Source organism: Zootermopsis nevadensis, unplaced genomic scaffold, assembly GCF_977971745.1.
Source record: "Zootermopsis nevadensis isolate Lab colony 2312 unplaced genomic scaffold, Znev_1.0 Znev_ptg000016l, whole genome shotgun sequence".
In the NCBI taxonomy this organism is placed as follows: Eukaryota; Metazoa; Arthropoda; class Insecta; order Blattodea; family Termopsidae; genus Zootermopsis; species Zootermopsis nevadensis.
This window is the reverse complement of record NW_028259148.1, coordinates 3,753,183-3,776,742: the sequence shown is the minus strand read 5'-3', so window position 1 is coordinate 3,776,742 and position 23,560 is coordinate 3,753,183. Positions and strand designations below refer to the sequence as shown.

The 23,560-nt window shown below is 36.8% G+C and overlaps 3 protein-coding genes and 1 long non-coding RNA gene across 14 annotated transcripts in view; 2 read left to right on the top strand and 2 right to left on the bottom strand.

Moving 5' to 3' along the window:
- Positions 1–9: 9 nt before the first annotated feature.
- eIF3d1 (eukaryotic translation initiation factor 3 subunit d1) lies at positions 10–6,832 on the top strand. Its single transcript, XM_022082979.2, has 10 exons — positions 10–255; positions 394–439; positions 1,645–1,867; positions 2,401–2,583; positions 2,983–3,263; positions 3,351–3,481; positions 3,776–3,988; positions 4,381–4,523; positions 5,152–5,420; positions 5,841–6,832. Exons 1-10 carry the CDS (start codon positions 115–117, stop codon positions 5,891–5,893), a joined length of 1,683 nt encoding a protein of 560 aa, XP_021938671.1. The 5' UTR covers positions 10–114; the 3' UTR covers positions 5,894–6,832.
- On the bottom strand, positions 6,145–13,549 carry LOC110839110 (uncharacterized). Of its 7 annotated transcripts, none has more exons than XM_087349401.1 (10): positions 13,407–13,549; positions 11,755–11,818; positions 11,212–11,329; positions 10,514–10,597; positions 10,254–10,342; positions 9,642–9,824; positions 9,097–9,290; positions 8,082–8,218; positions 7,320–7,444; positions 6,145–6,534 (listed from the first exon to the last, which is right to left on the bottom strand). In XM_087349401.1, exons 1-10 carry the CDS (start codon positions 13,439–13,441, stop codon positions 6,364–6,366), a joined length of 1,200 nt encoding a protein of 399 aa, XP_087205527.1. In that variant the 5' UTR covers positions 13,442–13,549; the 3' UTR covers positions 6,145–6,363. The 7 variants fall into 7 exon arrangements, with proteins under 7 accessions (XP_087205527.1, XP_087205528.1, XP_087205530.1 ...); XM_087349402.1 differs by having other exon boundaries at positions 11,755–11,806; positions 13,407–13,539; XM_087349404.1 differs by lacking the exon at positions 13,407–13,549 and adding an exon at positions 12,426–12,555.
- A 464-nt stretch (positions 13,550–14,013) lies between these two features.
- The window catches only part of zip (myosin heavy chain 10), a 69,588-nt gene continuing 60,041 nt past the window's right edge, over positions 14,014–23,560 (top strand). For 4 of the 5 annotated variants that reach the window (XM_087349398.1, XM_022082955.2, XM_022082956.2 and 1 more), the window contains exon 1: positions 14,015–14,632. In XM_087349398.1, coding sequence (XP_087205524.1) covers positions 14,276–14,632 — 357 coding nt within the window. In that variant the 5' untranslated portion in view covers positions 14,015–14,275. Of the gene's footprint in view, positions 14,633–23,560 lie in introns of all 5 variants that reach the window. The other variant, XR_002546336.2, reaches the window with a different exon arrangement.
- On the bottom strand, positions 15,058–17,227 carry LOC147873711 (uncharacterized). Its single transcript, XR_015535287.1, has 2 exons — positions 17,010–17,227; positions 15,058–16,907 (listed from the first exon to the last, which is right to left on the bottom strand). It is a non-coding gene; the product is annotated as an uncharacterized LOC147873711 (long non-coding RNA).

The following is a 23,560-nucleotide window of genomic DNA, read 5'->3' as shown; positions in this document are numbered from 1 at the left end:
ATGTGCCCCTATGTTGGTATCCCAGATTTGTATTGTCGGTGGTTGTGTGTGGTGTGTTGGTTAGGTATTACGTGTAAGATTTATTAAAATTGTTTGTTAGTAACTATTGACGGTATGTTCGAAGGGGAAGAAGTCCCGCATTTTAATGCACCAGTTATTCAAGATAATTCAACTGGTTGGGGTCCGTGCGACATGCCTGACCAATTTAAGGACATGCCGTATCAGCCATTCTCGAAAGGAGATCGCTTAGGAAAGGTAAAGCACGTGAAACGAATGACATATGTTCGAAGTATGTGAATGTTATTCCTCTTCATATGCATTTACGATGAAGAAAATATGCTTACTGTGCAACTCTTCTTTACGTATTAGCTGTACATAATTATTCATTTTCAGATATCTGATTGGACAGGTGCAGCATTCCAGGATAAGAAGTACATAAGTGAGTAACTCATTGCACTGTGGTAGTAAATACATTTGGGATTAGTAATGGTTACAGATGTTTGAAAGCACATACGGAAGTAGTGGGCCTATGTTAAAGTGTTTACCTACTAAAACTTTTTCCGATTATGTAAGGTAAATATCGACAAATTTCATTTAGACCAAAGTTGCTTGGACAAAGCAGGTTCAAAGTTGACCTCTGGTCATGGTATAACTCTGTGGTCAGTATGGTTCTATGTGAGTAAAGCCTGATGTTTGACCCAGTGGATTAAATGTTGGATGCTCTATAAATGTTAATTATCTTGGGTGTACTGGTTCTGAAACAGATCTGAAATCTGAACTAACACAGAAAAGTAACTGAGCAACACTTTGAAAGGAGAGATGAACTCTGTACAACAGTTTTTCAGTAGAAATGTAGCTTTATAACACAGGATATGAAAATAACTCAAAAAAAATTAAAATAGTATTGTTCAAGAAAAAATACATCTTACAGGTAATGAAATTGAAATCCATTGCCATCTTATGACGTCCCTTCACACAACTAGAGTGTCATAATTAGTGTCAAATAACCGACTTCATTTCCAAATTTGTCGGTTTTTATTGAGGCTAGAACAGTAAACAGCAACTCAGAATGTAACTAACTGGTGTTCTGTACAGAAGCTACGAGTTTTATCTGTTTCATATCAATCCATTCAATAATAACAGCACTCGTACTATGAGATCAGTTTTCTTTAACTAATTATGGTAGATCTGCACTAAGTGTTATCTCAGTTTGAATTTGGTTTAATTTACTTCATTTTAACGGCCACTTGTGGGTTTGCACTTGTACATATATTTTCAGACTTCAGTTGAGAATGTACTATCATGTGTAAGTTTCTTATATTTACGTTTGTATTTTTGTTGGAACTCAGTTTACAGCGCTACTGTTATACATGCATTATTGTGTATAAATTTTATTCTTTTTATTTTAGTTTAAGGGCCTAATGCACTTTCATGTATCTCACTAATCATGTATTCATCTGAGAGAAAAATGATTTGAGTAAACATGAAGTGCACGTGTTGTGCTGGGTGCAATATTTGCACTTTTTATAAACTTGGAAAGAAGGCTACTGGCTTTGGAATGGAAAATGCCAAAAATGCAATTGTAATTGAGTTAAAGTTAGACTTTTGTTACATTACTTATATAGTTGTCTTTGTATTGCTCAGATAAATATCAGTCTCAGTTTGGTGGTGGGAGTCAGTATGCTTACTATCACGATGAGGATGAGAGCACTTTCCATCTTGTGGACACAACTCGTGTACAGAAACCACCATATCAGCGTGGGCGTTTTCGTCAGAATCAGCGGAACCTTCGTGGTCGCGGTGGACAACGTGGCTCTCATCAAAATCAGTTACAGTTGTTGGGGAAGGGACTCAAGATGAGAGACAGGTGATAAACATTTTGATAAAGAAAACATGGTATTTCAGATGGATTGTTCGTGTGACATTGAAAAGGTCATTGAATGTGGTGGTTTTCAGAATAAAAGTAGTATAAACTGTACTTACGCATTGTTGTATAAACAAAGATTTTGTCAAAATTTGCATTTCCACTTGTAGAACTGTTATGTAAGATATACATATTATTTTTACTTTATGCTTCTAGATCACTTTGACCAAATATTTGCCAACATGCGCGCACGCGCGCGCACACACACACTGTGGCTTGTTCAGAAAAGACAAAATACTTACAGAGCAAAGTTCACTGTTCCTTCATGTATAAATGTACAGTGTCCCAAAAAGATGTATACATAGCAGCAACTTTGGTGGCCACTTGCCAGTCAGTTGCTCCATTGAATTATTCACACTTGTACTTGAGAATTTAGGAAGAGTACGTATCACGATAGAGTTTACATATTCTTAACTAATGAAAGAAAAGATTGACCTAGTCTTATCTGTTATGAAATTGGTACCACATGTTGCCAGGAATCAGAGACAACAGCGTAAATGGCCACAGCGCCAAGGTATGCGCAACAACAAAAATCAGCCACCAATTAAGAGTCGTGATGCTTCAGTGACGGTGCGTCCTGACTGGACCACTATTGAAGAAATGGATTTTCCTCGGCTAACCAAATTGTCTTTACCCAATGTGAAGGAGGGAGAGGATATGTAAGTTGTTTCTTTGTCATAGAAATAAATCTGTTTTAGTAATTGTTGGTATTCTTGAAGGCAGTCATTACTCTTTCTAAAGTGTACGTAAAACTTGGATTTTGTGTGTGCCTGTCTGTTGGATACCATCTGCTTAGCCATCCTTAGGGATGTTTCACTATCATGTTACTGTTTATTTATATGCAGTATTGGATGAAATCAGGAGTTGTATTCCTCAATCATAATTCATAGTTTTGCGTTTTTATGAGTACATAACTGGGTTTTTCCACATGTGCTAGACATTTATAATTTCAGGAATTAACTGCCATGGTTTAGAAATACGTTGTCTTAAAATATAGATGAGTTTCAGGAAATGTAATTATTCAGTCTTGATTCACTAGCTGTTTCTTTTTATTGCAGTAGTTGTTGTGGGTCGCTGGAATACTATGACAAGACATACGATCGTGTAAACGTGAAAAATGAGAAACCACTGCAGCGTATTGACCGTATCTTCCATACTGTTACTACTACTGATGATCCAGTGATACGTAAACTCAGTAAAACTGAGGGCAATGTGTATGCTACAGATGCCATTTTAGCTACACTCATGTGCTGTACCCGCTCAAATTACTCATGGGACATTGTTATTGAGAAAATTGGAGACAAACTGTTTTTTGACAAGCGGGACAACACAGAATTTGGTAATGTGCAATCTGATTTATTGGTTGCTGTTGTCTTATCAGTATAAGACGGACATTCATTGGTAACATCTTTTTTATGTATTACAGATTTGTTAACAGTGAATGAGACTTCAGTGGAACCACCACAGGATGATGGCAATAGCCTAAATTCTCCTCGTAACTTGGCTCTTGAAGCTACATTCATTAATCATAACTTCTCACAGCAAGTGCTGAAAACGGTAACTAATATTTTAATTATTCTTTTCTGTATATTTTGTCTGCCATCTTAATTTTAATGGAAACAATATTTCGGAGAAAGAAATTTGTCTTTGTCCTCAGATAGATTGTACAGATTCCAGTCTCCAAAATGTCACCTTTTAATTAGAATTAGGGCGATGGTTAATGTCTAAAGTGATTGTCATTGTAATGTTTTACCTTGACATTTAAAATACTTGTTGTTCATGATTTATATTTTGTCTTTATTTCCATAGCACTGATAAATGTGTGTGATCTAGTCTTGTATCTGTTAACAGGGTGAACCTCGCTACAAATTTGAGGAAGGCAACCCATTTATCTCTGAGGAGGAAGCAGGTGAAGTGGCCTCAGTAGCTTACAGATATCGCAAATGGGATCTGGATAATGGAGTGGTGTTAATTTCTCGATGTGAACATGATGCTGTTATGCATGGCCCCAACGGGGAACTTCAGTTTGTCACCATCAAAGCACTAAATGAATGGGATTCTAAGGTATGTGGTCTTCAGTCTGGTTTCTTAAGGGTGTATGATGATATTGAGTGAAGACTGTTCAGAATCACGTGTATGGATATTTTCATACAAGTTATTGCTAGCCATCGCTGTGTTTTTGCTTCAATAATTATAAGACATTTCTGAGAAGAATATAGGGTGACTATGATATATGAATTGTATATTTTCACTTAAATGGTTGTACATAACAAAAGTGTAGACCCCATTACAATTTAAACTTTTATGTAGAATATTTTTCACTTTAATGAATATTTAACCAATGCGCCGTAAAAGAAAATCCTGCTTCTAGGTGGTGTGAATAACTTTGCAACACTGTATTTTTATTTTTAGCGTAATACAACTGTTGAATGTGGCTGAATATTTCTTTCTTGCAGTTGTCTGGTGGTGTAGAATGGCGTCAGAAGTTGGATACTCAGCGAGGAGCTGTGCTTGCAAATGAGTTAAGGAATAATGCCTGCAAACTTGCAAAATGGACTGTACAAGCCCTTCTGGCAGGATCAGATCAGGTCAAATTTGGGTACGTACAATTGCAGTAAAGGGATCAGTTACAGCCTAAACAACGATGGATGGATTTTCTTTTCACTGCCGTGTCCACACTGGTCTTGGGTCCCACTCGTATATGTTTAACAGATGCTGGGGGCTTTTCTGCAGAGTTGAAGTGACTTTTGTTTGTACCTGACTGCTCACCTCCATACATCTTCATGGTTTGGTACTTGAGCACAGGGACGCTAATCTACATTATGTGTCTTTGAAGTATTGCAAAAATTGATCCATATGAAATTTGAGGTTCTGTTGGTGATAATTGGTGATAAGTGTGTAGACTGTCTTCTAGGTTGTAATACTCTGCGTAACCTGGTAGAAGTTCACCGATGTTTCAGATGTACTTGCTGCATCCATCTTCAAAGTAATGAGTCCAGTATTGTACTCCCATTTGCTAGTAATCACTGTTTATGATGAAGATGCCAGGAACAACCTGTCTTTTTCTGTCTTTTGCTATGTAAAATTAAAAAATGTATGTTTCCAATAATCTCTCTCGCTATAATGAACATCTGATTACAGGCTGTACTCATTATTTCATGGTTACACAGTATAAATCACAAAATCAATGCAGAAAACTATGAAACAGTATATTATTATAATTCTAGATATGTTTCCCGTGCTCATGTTCGAGACTCATCCAAACATGTGATCTTGGGCACACAACAATATAAGCCAAACGAGTTTGCAACACAGATCAATCTGAACATGGACAATGCGTGGGGTATACTCCGTTGTATTGTGGATATCTGCATGAAACAGAAAGATGGAAAGTATCTCATCATGAAAGACCCCAACAAGCCGATGATTCGACTGTATGACATACCAGACAACACCTTTGAGTCAGACAATGAAGATGCAGATGATGAAGAGATAGGTGAGTGAATGCGAAGAAATATGAAAACATGCATTACCAATCAGAGACTTATACTTAACAAGGAATGTTAAAGAAACTTTATTTATAGCAGGAAGCAATTATAATCTTATACAGAATGATTTAGTAGTATGGTTTAACCAACTGAACATTTATCAGCTTCTTGAAGATGTAGTTCCATGAGGTTATTTGTACGCTTCGAGGTTAGAAATTCTAGTTACATTATATAATTTTTTCTTATGTTTATTCGTTTTACATCAATCAGTTATCACATTTTGTAAAAAGTGCACATGGTTTATACCATAAAAATATACCCTGAAATATGGGAACCCTTAGATTGACATTTTTAATTGGAGGTATTGTAATTGCATACTTTTTACATTTATGTCTGATTGTTTTCTTTCTTTCTTTCTTTCTGTTTAGCTGACAACACTTTTCAGCCTTTGTATCCTTATTCATCTATAAAGAGGATCTGAACAGATTGAAGGCATTCTTGTTCATAGTAAGTTCCCTTCCGATAATGTAAAGTGACTGCACTGTGCTGGCACATCTTAATGTGAAGTAGAGGACTTAGAACCATGAAACAAAATAAAGCTACATAGTATAAAAGAATCATACTTTTATTACTCTTTGGTCTCCAATGTTGTTAGTTTCATTTGATTGAATTAGAAAATGGATAGGGAAAACTGGGACAGGATGTGAGCTTAATCATCGAAGGAAGAAAAAATTAGACCATCATGGGATCTGTTTATTTTTCTGGTTCATCTGTTTCTGAATGGGGTCATGAACACATTTTGAATTTATATAGGGTTCTCACTTTTAATGCTTTATAATATATGCATTTAATGGTATTATTGCATGCTACATTTTCTTAAGAATAATCATAGTTTGGTCTAATTAAATGCACCAATCACATCCATACATTTTTATGCTGAATTTTCCGTGGTCAGGGTGTTTCGTATTCTTGCATAACAAGTTTCAGTTTGCAAATTGTTGCTTCCACATCTGCATCAGTAATCTCATAGTAAGTAACAAGTCTGGCAGACTTATTTGTTACGGGGCAGATCTTAATAATTGCAGTTTTGTTTCCAAGTTTGGCAGCTTCATTTTTTGTGACCTGTAATTGACAGTTATCTTTAGAATTTTACATAAAAGATTTTGTACGCCATTATTTGCTTTGATTTTTAAACTTGTTAATTTTGTTTGCTTCTGAATGTGAAATGGCCTAACACAGTAATATTTGTGTTTATTTAAATTTATGTATTGCACATTTATAGACTTTATATAAATCTAATAGGATGAACTGAAGTAATATATCTGCATCTACATTATTATGATATTCCGTCAGAAATTAATCTTTAAATGTGTTGCACTGTAACAGTCTCTTGAATATAACCGTTTCCTTTCATAATGTCTGCACCCTGTTTTGTCTCCGTAAACATATCTTAAAAAATTAGCATTAATGAATGTATTACAAAACAGGAGGGACATACAAGTCTCACAGAACTTAACAGGGCTGTCAGGATATCTCAGTATAGAACCACTGATCCTGAAGAAAAGATAAAAAAAAATAGTATGGACACTAAACTGACAGCCTGTACTTGGAAGCAAGAAGAATAAAATATATTGGCTCAGCAAGTAATGATATGCATTTTATTAATTAAAAAAAAGATAATATGTAGTATGTTATGAATTCAGGCAGTACTGAATTTGAATTCAGGTCAAAATTGGGTCTAATTTCACTATAAAATTTCTTTCTCCATTTTTTCAGCTGCTTTTGTAGTGCATCTATACTTTGTGACTATCTTAAGCTGCGCTATCCTATCGTTATATTATTTTGGGTCTGTTTCTTAAAAGCTCAAAGATAATGGATCCAGTTCTTGACTGGTATTATAATCTTACCATCGCTAAACGATTACAGAATTCTTCAGAAGTGATCTGTTGACTGTTGATATTTATCATGACAATATTAGTCTGGAGATTTTCATAGTCAACTTGAAAGATTTTACTGCCAGATTCAGCAACAGCTGAAAAGAAAATTGTTGGTACACTGTATTAAATACCTGTAACCCTCTGGCTTAACACATTTTATCAGCATATTCAACATTGTGCATTTGCAAATGTTTTCACAATTGTCAGTTTGGTGAGTGTAAATTAGAAAATGGGTGCAGGATGCTGAAATTGGCTGCAACCATAATTCATAAATAAGCAACTGATTACAAAACATTCAACATATGGTGATACATCGACTGTTTTGTATTAATCATTTGCTGTTTATGAATACAAACACAGTTTTTTGTTTCACATTTTTACCGGCGGATTTGCTTGTTTGTGTGCAACCCCACCCCCCAATTAAACACTTCGTACAAAAGTTTTATAATTCATTCTCCTTTCCAAATAATATTAGGGCAATCCAGTAAAGTATGATGAATTGGGCAGTACATGTAGCGCACATGTAACCATAATAGAGAGGGGAAAAAAGTTTGATGACTAGAATCCCTGTGCATCAACAGTGCCAAGCTACCCAATCCTATCATTCGTACTAGGGTACAGAACCCAGAGAATATATCTATGGTTCTTACGATTCAACAAAGTAACAAGGATATTCTTATTTCTTTGCAGAGCAGAGTTTTTTTATGGCTGCTGTATTCAACCCTTCGTTACCTTTCCCAATGGCATTGGCCCTGTTGTGATCTTCTGCAAGCCTGACCACCATAGTATCAAGTGCCACAATTCCTGCTGCTGCTATCACACCCGCTTGCCTCATTCCTCCACCCAGTGCCTTCCTTAAACGTCGGCTCCTACAACATAAGTATATACACACATTATTGATATTTGAGGTTCTCGCTGCAGTGGATATGAAGATCTCTGGGATATTTTGTCGTGTCTGGTATAAGTTTGCTGGCATTTCAGAGGTACTTGCTGCCCTGATGATGAGAATCATCAGTACACATCTACCAGTCTACATGGTGCATCATCCCAAAAGTCTTCTTCAAGTACACACATTATAGTATACAAATGAGTTATGTTTAAGTAATACTTTAATATATTTAATTATAAAGACTTGAACAGGATGTTTACCTTTATTTGCACTGCCACACTTCTCATTGGTTATTCCACAGACCAGCAAGTGAAGTACAATGGCCAGTTATTAAAATTTGTGAAATTCACAAATTTTTTTTTCCCTTGCCTGATTGCCTGTCTCAGTTGTGTAGATAATCTTAAAACATAAAACTCATCCAAATTCTTTGAAACAAGTAGCAGATTTAGTCTTACCTGTCATCAAAGGCGTTTTGATTCTACCTGTCACGTTACAGGTTAGCAACTGTAATTCTATCCCAAACAAGATTCAAGGACACAGACACATTCACATTTTTCTGTGTTCTGTGCGTACAGACTTTGCAATGAGGCAAATCCCTGTTCAAGGAGTCCTATTTAATGTATGAATATCTTTCTAATTCATTAATCCTATCATTTAATGCTATAACCTACAATCTGAGCTACTAACAGCATCATTAAATAACCAAAAATAAATAAAATATGTGCCTTGGACTGCACAACCACCATATTCCCAAAATTACCAAAACCCAAATATTTTCTTTCATTTGATGAATGAAGAAAGACTTCATAGGCTGTACGTCTGTTCGCCTACTAATAAGACAAATGTACTGATACTTACTTGCGTATGAACTGTTTATCCCCAGTCAATATTGCACCCACAGGGGCTCCCAATCCCTTACTAATACAGAATGTGGCAGATGCAAAATCTCTGACAATGCGTGATGCTGGTACTTTTAGGTAAACTGCTGCATTGAACAACCGGGCACCGTCCATATGTAGAGGTATGTGAAGTTTATTAGCACGTACTGCCAGCTGAAAAAGATTTTGTGATAGTTTTTTTCTTTCATAATAGATGGCATTGGTGAAGTATTAAAAACATACTGAGGTTCTAATTTATTTTTAATTAGTACTTTAACCATTTACAAATATATTTTTATGTGCAAATATTTTCTTACTGAACAGATTTATACACCATACAAACTGGTGATACTTTGGGTTGCATTTAATTGATTCCATGCTGTAAGCATAATCCATTATTACTGTGGTATCTAAATTTTAAAATTGTTATAGCATTTAATACTGTAGTTTGAGAAATATACCTGTCACTATTACAGGTGTAAAGGGGCTTCTAAAAATGTTAAAATCACTCCCTACATTACTTACATCATCTAACCATTCCAATGACAACACTCTTCCGCCACACCAATTTTGGGTGTTCTCAACACAGATGAGAGATGTCATTGGTTCGTGGTCATCTGTGTGATTTCGCACTTTCTCCTCCATATCATCTAAGTCAAATGTTCCATCTGGATTGTTACGCAGTGGCCATATTTGTACTCCAGCAATCTGCACATAAATTACTTTAATAATTTCAGTCACTTCTACTTTTGTGACTAAACTGCTTTTAGTGGGTTTTGACTTATATACTTCTTCCTTAAAATATTTCCACATTGTGTGGATTGTATATTTCTTATGTTATGATTACATAATAGCACTGCTCTGGATAAAATCATTTTAATCAAATCTGGTTTCACAAGTCAATAAAAATCAACTAAATGCAGTTTTTGTCCAAACTGAACATGAAAATCTTTGCTTCTATGAGAACCTAACATTTCATGGACTATCATCACATATGCCTAGACACGTTTTTGAGTATGTTCAAGAAATTCTTCACAGGATTGCATATCTGTGCTGTGCACATTGTTTGCTTATGTTGGGCACTGCTTTGTGGAATATCATGTGACCAAATTTTTCAAAATTTGTTACATATCATACCTGTGCTGGACCACCCTGTTCAAACAAGAATGTATGACTTTTCTCCCCACATATCATTTCACTTCCTCTCTGGCTGCAGTGAACCATGACTGGAAGAAGCATTAATAATAATACAATAGCTGCAAGAATTATACCGATTTTAAAGATGTTTCCACAATGTATTTGCTCAACTTGCATTTTATTAATAGAAAAGAACAGGTATTTGAACAGAAATGAATATGCATTATTCTCATCATACACATTTTGCAAAATGTTCGTACTTGCTAATAGGTTTGCCATTGTCCCACTTGGTACAAACAATCCACTTTCTTTTCCGAGTAGAGCTGCTGCTTTTTCTTCCAGTGCTGCAAAAGCACAGAAGCTCATGAGGTCAAATAGTGGGATTAGAACAATCACTTTTCATTAGCAAATACAAAGCTAATTCATGTTTTACCTGATTTTATGCATGTGCTCTGAAGTATTATTTGCTAATGATATTTACACACAGTATTTTAGTAATTTATAAAGATCAACTAGTATTGCTAGAATAATGAAATATATGAGACTGTGATGGGCTAGACATGTAGCTAGGATGAATGGTGACAAGAAATGCATAATAATTTGGGGAGGAAACATCTTAGAATAAAGCCGCTTGGAGTACCAAGAAGGAGGTGGCAGGTAGAGCTCCATACATCACCACTAGATGGAAGTAAGGTGAGGGGTCAGTTTCATGCTCTGGTTGCTGTAACTCAATATCCATTGGATAGGAGGCTGTGTGAGCCCACACCCAGTCTTCTGGTAGTGGCAAAGAGAAAAATTTTGCCCCTGTCAGGAATTGAACCGTTGTTCAGCCCAGAATCAGCCACATTCCTTTTGGTTGAGCTATCCTGACTCACTATCACAGTATAACACTGTCCCTAATTTCTGTTGTTTTTAGTAATTCAAGTAAATTTAAATTCAAAATAATGTAAATATATACCATTGACTGTTGGATCTTCACCATAAACGTCATCACCCACTGCCGCTTCAAACATAGCTTTGCGCATTTCCTGTGTTGGTTGTGACACTGTATCACTCCTCAAATCCACAACCCGTACCTGAAAAATTGTTTTTTCTTGTATGTGCCTTGCATTTTCACATCAGGTAAATAAGTTTAGATGGTAATAAATCTTCCAAATATGCAATGTTGGTTCATGTGATTTTTCTTGTAGAATATACAACAGCAGGATAGCAACCATATTAATCTATATATAGTTAATTAAAATTGTCACTCTTTCTGGCAAACACATTTCAGCCCCAAGTTGTTTACTTGCATTTTCTTTTAACTTAAATATTAGTCAACCTGAAACCAAGTCCCACAATTGAATGAAATCTATAGTACCATTATTTTTGTATTAAAGCCTGAACGATGTTATATATCAAAGACATTTAACATAAAATTATCTGCGTTCAATGATAAATAGAATAGCCAAGACATTCATAAGATACTATTAGTTACTGTCTTAAATCTTTAACATCTTACAGTGCCTTTGCTTCCCATGATCTTCAAAGAAGTCCCACAGTTTCCTGGCAATCTGTTGTGTGCTCTGTTGAAATGTAGAACAAATTCAGTACTGATAATATGCTTAAATATGCACTTTAACATAGACACTCTGATAAGCATTTGACAAATCAGAAGTTTCTGGCCCAGTAAGTTAAAGAAAAGACAAAAAGTAACACTCTATGTCCAAGGTTCATACCATCTGATAGCAGTGGCTTTCGATAATATAAACATTTGACCATACCATAGTCCATTCATCAAGAAGTCAATACAATAACAGGCATTTTGTATAATTAGTTCATGAATAATGTCTTATTCATAATAACATATCATGTTTAATTGGTAAATAATGAACATGAAACTTAACAGTTATTTTAAAAGAGAATTAGCCCAAATATTGTGTGGCTGAAATGTTGAGTAACGATACGAGCATATAGATTGCGAAACCATTAAACGCCGCATGTCTTACACATTTTTAAAAGTGAGCTACAACCAAAGTAACAACGGTCAAACGTATTTGAAAATTGAGGGCATAATTCTTTGTGTTGAAAAGGAGAGAGGATTAACTGCTGGGATCCTAAATTTAGGTTTAGTAGCATCCATTACTACAAATACATATACGCATGCATTCTCTTAAGTATACAACTCCTGACCTAACAAACAGTATCAACGAAGACTTCAGCACAGATAACTTTAAGCACAGACAATAACTTTCTGCGACAAGACAACCAGGCGGCCCTTAACCACAATCCCTACGTTATGACGAAAGTCTGTGGGTATGATAATATGTTGCTGCTTTGTTAGGCCATTAGAGGTGGTGAATCGTGGTCAGAGCTACTGCCATCGATTACAAACATAGTAATCATATACTTCGATAGGTTTGCCGGAGAAAGTCCGTGGTGGGGGGTGGGGTGGGGGGTTTGAAGCGTTTGAAGCAAAGTTCGAATGAATTACAGGTACGTGTAATGGAATATTGATGGTGGCAATATGTTAAAACTTATTTTGAAATTATTTTAGAAAGGCACAAAGTTGTGGAATTTTGTTTTGATTGAATCCGCTATTGTATTTTGAGGCGAAACATTTCAATATTTATGCTAAGGTGAACTGCATATCTTTGTTGAGAAAGAGTGAAGAATGTGTGATTTTTTAAGTGCGTGTAACATTTTTAAAATTTAGTGTTGTTTCTTTCCTAAAATAACCAAATCCACTGCGTCAATTATAATTATACATAATGGTCATTACAGTATAGAAATATACAAACCTTGTACTGCATACTTGTGCATTAATCATACATGCTAGTCAGACAAAGTAGCCACGAACTCATGTAGGGCAATACATATGTGAAATTTGATCTCTTTTGCTTTGGCCTTCTACAGTAATGGACCTAATGTTGCAGTGATATAAAGCAATTTTCATCCAACTAAGAGCTGGAAGTTTTCATTATCTACACGCAGTAATTTTTGAAATGGCGCCAACATGCGCCGTTGCTATTTGCTGTTCTGTTTAATCATAGTAATCACAACAGCAACGCTGCCAATAGTAATTTATGGTTTCTTAGAACATATGGTTGATACATACGCCTTAAACTATTAATATATATGCTTGACCAAGTGCTGGAAGATGTTTTGACATACCTGCATTGAATATGTTTTAAATCAAACTTCTGCATTCTAAAATTTTGTGTAAAAATCGAGCATTTACGAACAGAAGGTCCGTGACCGCCCTGAGGTCAGGTTACGTGTTCGAGGCGAGTGACAATTTCACGAAGGGAAAGTTTTCTTACATGCCCAACTGCTACAGATGTTTGGTTCTAGTAGCAGTAATAACTTATTACAAAGTCGTCTGCGTCTTGAAACCAAATCTGTTTAACATGATCGTTACCTTGAGGCCATGTTTGAATGAGTCATACCAAAGGAAACAGAATATTAATTCCCTTATCATTAGCACCTGGATTATTTATTAAGCAGATATATACATAAAAGTCTTACAAAAAAATGTAATAGAAATGAAACGTTTTAGTTAAACATGAATAAACTTTACTCTTTGTAGAAGTTAAATTTCATTCATCGTTACGAATGGAAATAGTAAAATGTCTCATTAGCTGTGAATTCCAATGCCTACTTTAATAATTCACACTTTCAAATTTCTACCTCTTTGCTACGGCGGTGTTACTGCAGTGCTCCCTGGCGGTATACATTCATTTTGTCACGTGATCAAAGGATAGCGGGCGTCGGCCGCTGGCGCAAATCCACTCTTGCTGTAACTGTCATATGGTCGAGGACGGTGTTAGCACTTTTCACTCCACATGTACCGTAGTAACAAAAGATCAGTTGTGTGGTGTAGATAGCAAGGACTTGGGTGTTTTACAGTTGAATATTCTACAGAATTTCAGTAACGTTACGGAAGTTGTGAAAGAGTTTAAATTTGTTCGGCGTGTGTACAATCAGTGTGGTGCCGTCTAGAAACATTTAATCTCTGCTCACAGGCCCCTGTATTCTTCAACATGGCGGATAGTGACACGAAAGTTGACCGGTCCGATCCGGAATTGAAATACCTGTCTGTTGATAGAAATATGTTCAATGATCCTGCCACACAAGCGGAATGGACTCAAAAAAGGTTAGTGTGGGTTCCGCACGAATCCCATGGCTTTGTTGCGGCCGGTATCAAAGGGGAACGTGGCGACGAAGTGGAGGTTGAAATCGTGGAGACCGGTAAAAGACAACTGGTTGCCAAAGATGACATCCAGAAAATGAATCCGCCCAAATTCGACAAAGTGGAGGACATGGCTGAATTAACCTGCCTGAACGAAGCCTCAGTACTCCATAACCTCAAGGACCGATACTACTCTGGGCTCATTTATGTAAGTGTAAAAATTTTACCTTAATTCTTTGTGTGAAATTAAAGGATGTGTACATAACATATTTCCGACAGGATTGTGTCTTAATTTTTCCCAAACTCTTGTGAAAATTCTAATAATGGCAGCCCATGTACACATTTGGATAACTGCCATGTTGTAAACTGACAGTTTAAGAATGTATAAGAAAGTAAGTTTTCTGCCATAACAGGTTGATTATTTTTGGATTGATGGATAGCACATTTAATTTCTGTACTATGTGTTGCGTTTTGAAGGTTTCAAAATTAACACAAGATGAGTTGTGCTGCAATATGCAGTTTTGGGAGTAGGCATTTTGTTCTCAAGATTTCACCCACTTGTATGAATTTTTCCCCTCAAAAATAATAGTGTGTATTATTCATTACACGTAAAAGATGAAAAACAAGTAAAAATGTTCTTGAGTTTGTTTTTTATTGTAATTTAAATTCTTCTATACATCAAATGTCTACATTAACAGTATGGTAATCAGTTGTGTTAGGCAACTTTGATGGTTCGCATTAACAAGTTCTTGTTCTTCAATTTTTGATGCTGGGGGTTTCAATGTATGACTTCAGCTTTCGGATGATTGTGTCAGCTGTTGAAAATTATCCGTTTCAGCAAATATTGCAGTTGCAATGTTGGGCAGCACACCTGTTCAGCTCCACCAGTCCACACCATCAAATTCAACTCTACACTTACTGTATGTCCTATGAAAGGCTGCCAAAATGCCAAACCATTACATAGTTACCCCGAAGATGGCAACTGCAGAGTTTGCCAAAACGTAATTTTTAAACTTTTATGCATTTCATTCCCAAAGGCTAAAGTTGTACATTACAAACTTAACCAGGTGTTGTGTAATTCACTTGGAAGTATCCAGTTTTCTCTTTAAGATAAAGCCCTGTCCTTTCGTTCTTCAGACTGTTTTCTCCAAGGTCTATGGAAAATTTTCGTTGAACTTCCTTCTCATATCGTGCCAGTAAGAACTATACCGTGAAATATAACAATTTACTTTATGATTCTTACATCGTTGCAATACAAAACATTTAATTACCTTTTACAGAAGTGCGGCTGTAATTACATTGATTGGTATTTTGTGGTATGTTTATTTTATAAAATATATGTTAATATTTTTATATACTAGGGCAGAACGCTTCTTTCGGAGCTCCTCAGAGGGGTTGGTCAAGTTTTTAAAAAGCAACGAACCCCTTCGGGGGGGTTGGTTGCGTTTTAAAATCTTGAGTAAGACACTAAACTCGGCATTGTTGTGTTGTACTCGGCATTGTTGTGTTGTACTCGGCATTGTCGTGTTCCACAACAATGCCGAGTTTGTTTATACTCGGCATTGTTGATGACGTAATTTATTGACGACAACGAGGAATCACAAATTTTTATAGTAAAGATAGATGTGTTGTACTCGGCATTGTCGTGTTCCACAACAATGCCGAGTTTGTTTATACTCGGCATTGTTGATGACGTAATTTATTGAAGACAACGAGGAATCACAAATTTTTATAATAGATTCTTAAAATATATTTTAATGAATGATATTTGTTATTGTTTATTCTGCCTTTTGTATAAACATAGTTTTTAATCATCAACCTTTTGAAAGAAACTGCATGTAATGCTTTTGATGTGTTTCTCCTCAGCTATTGATGGAGTTTTCTCTGTATGACCCATTAAGAATAATTTCATTGGGTCATGTTTTTCTGTTATGTACTTCAATTTATTTAAATTCAACATGTACTATATATATATTTTATTGCTGAATTTAATTTTGTGGTGAACTTTAGTATGCATGAGCTAAACATTTTCGTACTGTGTAAAAGACAGGTTGTCCAGGCCTGAGGCCAAGTTTTCTACACCTTTTAGTGGAGAATTCCTGGGTTATTAACATATGCATATTTAACATTGGTTAAAGCAACGTTCGTCTTTCAGTTGAAGCAGATATTTTCCTGTTTATGACACATTATGTGGTCTGAAGTTTGAAATATTGAAAGCAGTAACGTCGTAGTAAATTATATTTTAATTCTGGTTACAATTAACGAAAGCTCGTGTCACAGCACAGAGGTCGCTGCCTATCATTAAAACTAATGATGCGTGTGGAGTCACCCAGCAATAAAGTTGCGAATGCATTTTCAATGCGTGTTTGCAGGATTCAGTACAATAATTATTTCGTGATAAATGTCGGCGTTGTTTGAAACGGATCGTCTTCTCTCTCTGTCTCCGTTGCCCTTTCTCTTTTGCTCGGCTCCCTCCAGCTGAGCTGCAACAAGTACAAGGTCGTTCGTTTTCACTCTCCACATTGTGCATCATCAACTTGTTTTTAGATGAAAATGCCCTCCTCACTGCTTCAGAGATTGTTTACCTTTTACTGTAAGCTTGTAGTAATTTGTACGGTCTACAATGTGCTCAGGAATTTTTCTCAATGCGGTCATTAACGTATCTCTTACTAAGGGTACCTCGATAATGGATAAGTAGTTGGAACACTGTAAATAGCGTTTCTTTAGTACACCATTTTCACAATTTGGCTAGTTATATGTATTTTTTGTGCCGTGTAGAAATTGGGTAAGCAGGGTGTTTACATAATAGCAGCACAAATGTAACTGTGGATTGTGGCAGAGAAAAGTTGGAATACGGCTGCGCCGAGTTAGTTGCGCGGTAAAGCGTCTGACAGTGATTTAAGCGTAGTTATCAAAACTGGTTCAGCGCATGTAAAAGTTTTTGGTAAACAGACTTAGGACAAGTTTAGGCACAGGCATTTTATTCTAGGAATCGGTGAACCAGCACTTTGTGCGTTCCTGTTGGTCTGAGCTGGTTTTGAGGCCCGCCAAGTCCCGGACCGAGCGAGTTCTGAAAAACGCCATAGTTTTCAACATCCCACCGCTTGATGTCTCTGGCACTCATGCCAGAGGCTGGGTGCGTTCCTTTTCAAAAGATACGCAGGATACATTGGAATGTATTTTGAACGAGCTGCTTATCTGGTAGTGTGTCTAAGATGTGATTTCGGGTAATTTTTTGAAAGGGAAAAACAACTACATGTTATTTCACTCCTTTTATTATCACAGTATTTCTTAAAAACGCCGTTACCATGACACAAACTTCTCAGGTGTTTGGGAATTTCGGATTTTACCCCGGAATCCCTCTACGTCCCGCTGTGAGGTAGATCGTATATAGAGTATCAGTTTGCGTCCGTAACACGTTTAACTCTCTTTAATCCTGGAAGTTATGTGACAGATCACTGAGGTGTTTGTAGCTGTTGTTTTAAGCTTCCTGGCATAAATTAGCCTATTTTCAACATCTGTTAACAGCGCCTCCAGTACTAGGTCACAGGGGGATAAGTAGACTTGAAAAGAATACTTGTATTTTCTTTGAATATATTATTCTTAGAATAAACAACAATTATTTTCCTCACCAACATTAATGGAGACGTGTTATGTTTTATTTTATGCAAAAAAAAAAGTAAAGCTGTCACATACGTCATTTAGGCGCTTGGGCGGAGTGAGAGGATGTATATAGCTCATAGTCGCACTAGATGGGGGTGAGTGGTCAGCGTCACAAACTTCAGAATACATCGTTTGATTTTGCTTGACAAGGGGCGTGTCTTGAGACTCTTGGAACTCGTTGACATTGCCCTGTTATTGCAGTTAGAAATTTAGCAGCAAGCCAACCAGCTCTCATAAGTTAACGAAGCCTGTATCTGGCACGCCGAACATATGCATGTGACATTCTGCTCCTCAAAGTCGTGGTGTTCACTTTAATGGCTTTTTGGAGCACTTCTAGCTCGCCACGTTGATGTGACAGGTAAGTAATAGAACGAGGCTTCTAATGCTGTTCCGTTCACAAAGCCCTCGTTCAAGTCGGGGAAGACTGCAGGTCGGATTTAGGCCATCTTGTCACATGAAAACAGTTTCTAATTCAAGTCATTAGATTTATGCCACCATCTTACGTAATTAAATGGAGCAGTATTCTTCAGAAGCTGGTAGTTATGGTAAATTGCGAAGGGAGTACCAAGGAGGAATAACAGGGAGCGTTAACAGTTGGACAAACCAGTGGTATTCAACCTGGGGTACGCGAAGACATCTTAGGGGGCACGTGAAATTTTTTAAAAAATATATATTTTATGATAAACACTGAATAATCAGTAATGTAATTTATTTAATTTAGATGTAGATTATATACTACGTATAACTTGAATTATACACCAACAACTTTGGGGGTACAAAGTTGAAGAGAAATTATATCTGGGGGTACGCGAACAAAAAAAGGTTGAATACCACTAGGATAAACGATAGCAGTTGGTTCCAGCACGTGTTCCCGGTCATGTAAGTTGCCTACTTTAAGGCGTCCTTCAATTCTTTTGTGTTGTGTTAGCTTCCGAATATAATTTAACCAGCAAAATCACCATGGAATTATTTGAAATAGCAACACCATCAAGACTATAGAATGGCGATAAATTAGAGGATGATTTGAAGGGCCTGTAATTATTTATTTATAACACACACCAAACTCTTACGTTCTACAAAACGGTCACATAACATAGAAGTTTTTTTTTCGCGTGTAGTCGCGGAAGTTCGTAAGTAAGTTTTTCGTGTGTGTTAGAAATAAATATAATTACACGCCCTTCAAATCGTCTGCAAATTTATGGACATTTGAAGGGCATGTAATTATTTACAACGCATACAAAAAAAATACATACTATAAAACAGACACAACATTCAAGTTTTTTTTTATCTGGCGGGAATAAATTATTCTGCTTTGAACGTTGTTTGTGATGCAATTCGCCTTTCATTTTAATCGAGTGAATTACACAATTATCGACGTTATTGGGGTCAGTTTGCATCGAAGAGTTTGTTTAAGAACATTATATCTCATACTTTTGTATTTGATTACTGCTTATTGCGCATTGATGGTACAGTCTGTGTCTAACTTGTTCGAAGGTTTAATGGGAACAGTTGAGAAATGATAGAATGCTGTTATTTTATGGAAGTACGAGTATGGGACTACTGAAATTTGTTTAATGCCTTATTGATTACCAGTTCAATTATTTTCATATGGGAGTATGCCCCAAAACCAGAGATAACCATCCTTTTTGGTGTGGCTTATAATCACTGTGTGACTGCTGAGGAAAAGCTGGGAATTTACATATTTAGATTACAGTTATGCACTTTAATCTGCTGTACTTACTGGCCCAAGAGTTAGTGTGTGATAATGTTTTGGAAAATTAAACGAATTAAAACTACTTATGAAGATTCTAAAATTCTCGCGTTCACCGCAAAAACCCTTTCGAGGGCACCAGGGTGTTGGAGATAAATACGTAGGATGTAACAAAAGATTAGTTTATTTGAGAAAGATTAAGATGTCAGTCTTAATATATCTTGAGATTACCTTGAAGAGGAACTGAGGGAAACCAAGATATCATCGGGTTAGTCGAAGCCTGATTATGAAACAAATGCTTTGACTAGTGTAATCACGTCCAGGTGGACATGATTGGTCTCCGCATGTCTGAGTTTGTATCGACCTGCAATCACTTGTCATCTAGAATTACCTGCTGTTCGGGGACCCTTGGGGCTCTTCATCCGTCATTCATGTGGACATACGCAGTGGCGTTTCAGGCTAGACACTGTGCATTGTTTTAGGGACGGCGTTGCGATGGCTACATGCAGTAATATAATAAATTAACTGTAGACCATAACGAACAAATTTTTCGTATGCGTACTGAATTATGATCCAAAATACAAGAGAAATGGACACTGTCACGTGTCTTCGTTACTGATTGCATAAATAAATAAATTACGATATTAACCTGGCCTCATTAAAATATACATGAAACATTTTTGATTAATTAAATTAATCGAATATGTAATGAGATCGGTGTAAGCCTAATGTTTCAAATTCAATTATGTAAAATTTATAAAATTATACGCATATTTGCATATTTATTGGTGACGACGAGACTGGGATTTTGTCGTCGGGTTTTAGATGATGTTTGCATGTTTCTTCACTTAACGAACTTCGAAAATTCCTTTCTATTTAATGTGTCTAAGAAAACACATTTCAGATAGCCATGAAGCTAATTTAAGTATCCACCGGAATTGGACTTAACTTTTTAATGCAATAGTCATGAATGGAATAACTTTTTCCAGAGACCATGTTGAGAATAAATTCCTTGCTGCCAGCTTTCTGAACACGTTCGCAACGAGAAGGTACGAGAATGCGTCATTTACCGTTGCCATTTTCTCAAAACTGCGTCGGGTTATAGTATTTTTAAACCTTTGATCCTAATAAAATCTGACCCACGTTAAACAGAAATAAACAATGCATTTTACGTAATGCACGATAATTACGTAGTGTTCCCGTTTTTATATATTATAAGCTATTTGCGTAGTGTTGTTTTATCGATATGTGAAAATGTTTAGAAGTGGCCATTTTTATGCCTCGTTTATTGCTAACGCTATTATGAGCGAATTCTGCAGTCTCCTGAAATACCAGCGGAACATTCCAGAAGACTTGAGAGTTGCGAAATACAGGGCGTTTCATTTAAAACGCAACTTTTAACTACTACACATGAATCTGTTCACAACGTTAAATGGCAATATTGCAACATCGAATTGCAGTCGTAGCTCGTTTTTGCAGTTGATGCAGTACTTGAAATCGATATGACCGTTATTTAAGCAGTTCACAGACACTTTGCCGTAAATTTCGTTACTAGTAAGTGTTATTGTCTTATTCTGTACGCTTTTCTGAATGACTCGCGATCAGCATCGAACGATTTTAATGCGAAGTAATATTCGAGAATGAACAACCTCTGACCCTGAATACAGCATGTTTGCATCTGCACAGATTTTAGGAGTCTATTAGAAGATAGTGGAACTGCTTTTGTATTTCATTTTTGTACCATAGCACGTGATTATTACTGGGTTTCGTCTAGAATGGTACGCTTTGTATGATTAACAGTTTAACAGGATTTTAAGTTGTCACGAAAGATTTGTTTCTGTGTAGGAGTGTTGTTTTTTTGTAGAGAGGGAAAGGTTGGACGTTCAGACCCTTGCCTTCTCCGCTATATTTAGTGGGAACGGCCTTCGCGTGACGTGGTTCTAGCGTTAACTTTTTTATTGAAGCATGTTTGATATTCCTTGTGGCTGTGTCCTGGTTGCAAATTGTGTGCAGTCGTAGGTCTTATTCAAAACATTGGTTAGTCGAGACGGAACAGGTACCTTTTGTTCTCAATCGCTCCAACAGCCAGTGGCTAATACAACGGACACATTCAAGATAATAAAAAAAAAATAGGCATGGTCGGAATGTCTTGAGTCAGTGGCTTTGACCGTCTACACAACACGTATTGCATGCCAGTTCAAGCCTGGGCCAAGTCTCTGACTTATCTGTCTGTATAACAGGTGGACTTGATACTGGTCATTGGTTTTTTAGTAAACAAAGCAGGGATTTGTGCGACCCACGTATTTCTTAGAACATAGGACCAGTTTCGTTTCGTAGCTGCCCTGAGGATGAGAGCAGAGATGGCACTCGAAACGTTGGCGGAAGAAATGGTTCTTTCACCATTCAGCCACCTGAGGCTTGTTACCCGAGAGTCTTTCATCAACTTCGGTCGACGCGAAAGCTTAACTTTGTACAAAGTTATAGAGTATTATGTGAACCTGTTTGCAGTAGTAGATGTGATTTAGTATTATAGCGTGTTTAACGAAATGATTTGGCGTCTCAATAAATTTCCCCGAATGTGTAATCTTACGGCCCGAGGATTGATTAAGGGTGGTTGTGGCCCGAGTTCTGACAAAGGTTGGCAATCCCTGATTTAAAGTTAGCACGCCTGGCATTTCGAAGCCGCGTGTTACTTTCCTCTGTTTGTAATAACGTGCACCTAAGAGTTTTCTCGGAAGCTGTTGCCTCCCGAATTGGAATAGAGCCACGCGGGGTGACGTTTAGCGGAGGTATTGTTTGTATATTTTTACGAAACTACGTAACGCGATCATGGATTCGTGCGTATTTCTTACAGATATCGTCACTTCAGGCGCTTGGAAACGTGTTTATACAAGAACTGACACGCGTTTACACACCTTTAATGAATGTGACCACCTTCAAAGTACCCTTCTTCTAACTATACGCGCATTCCAAAGTCTTCATCATTCCTGGCAACGTTGCTGGAAATAATGTCTGAAAGTTCTTCCAGTGCGGTTGAACCATTCCTCTTGAGTGTCTGTCTGCAAATGATTTGAAATGAAACCCTCTGCCGAAACTGTTTTTGGCAAGAAATTGCTTCACCGAAATTTTTGTGCGGGTAAGCACATTTGCATTATGCAGAATCACATTCTTCGGTAAAAGATTTTTTGGTCTTCCGACGAATGGGCTATCGTGAACATTGAGATTAAGGTGGAGTGATTGATTGACTGTTTTGGAGGACCATACTTGTAGTGAATAATTTCTATTTTTGACATCCCCGGAATAAGAAATGCAGCTGAGTACTCGTTGGATGAATATGGAGGCTGTTTATCTGAAGCGTTGAGTTCCTATGCTGACGTCATAATAGTTTGGTCGACGGTAACTACTGGTATGCTTGTAGTTCCGAGAAAATGTACTTCGATAACAGTTGCTTGCATTGTATTCTAGGTAGAGTAATCAAGATTGGTGTTACCAGGGTTCTTTTTTTTCCGGGCAGTAAAATTGTGTTATGGAAATAACCTAACTACAAGGAGTAGGTTGTCCTTGAGAACCTGATATTCGCTTAGCTTCTTATGGAAAACCCTGCCTTAGCAAGAATTCACCCTTGGACCCTTATCATCTGCCAGATTAATCCAGTTCACAGTCATTACTTTAGTTAAAATACACCTTAATATTATTCTCCAGCCTGTGTACGTATCTCACCTTGATGTTTTCTGATCAAAATTTTGTAAACAATTCTTCTCC

Excerpts from the sequence above, each read along its gene's own strand:
- LOC110839110 (XM_022082980.2), bottom strand. The coding sequence starts at position 11,895 with ATGCTTATCAGAGTGTCTATGTTAAAGTGCATATTTAAGCATATTATC. Across the intron at positions 9,825-10,253 it reads AACAGGGTGGTCCAGCACAG|ATTGCTGGAGTACAAATATG; the intron begins GTATGATATGTA and ends ATTTATGTGCAG. Across the intron at positions 7,445-8,081 it reads GGCCAATGCCATTGGGAAAG|CTGTTGCTGAATCTGGCAGT; the intron begins GTAACGAAGGGT and ends TTTTCTTTTCAG.
- eIF3d1 (XM_022082979.2), top strand. The coding sequence starts at position 115 with ATGTTCGAAGGGGAAGAAGTCCCGCATTTTAATGCACCAGTTATTCAA. Across the intron at positions 440-1,644 it reads CCAGGATAAGAAGTACATAA|ATAAATATCAGTCTCAGTTT; the intron begins GTGAGTAACTCA and ends TGTATTGCTCAG. Across the intron at positions 2,584-2,982 it reads GTGAAGGAGGGAGAGGATAT|TAGTTGTTGTGGGTCGCTGG; the intron begins GTAAGTTGTTTC and ends TTTTTATTGCAG.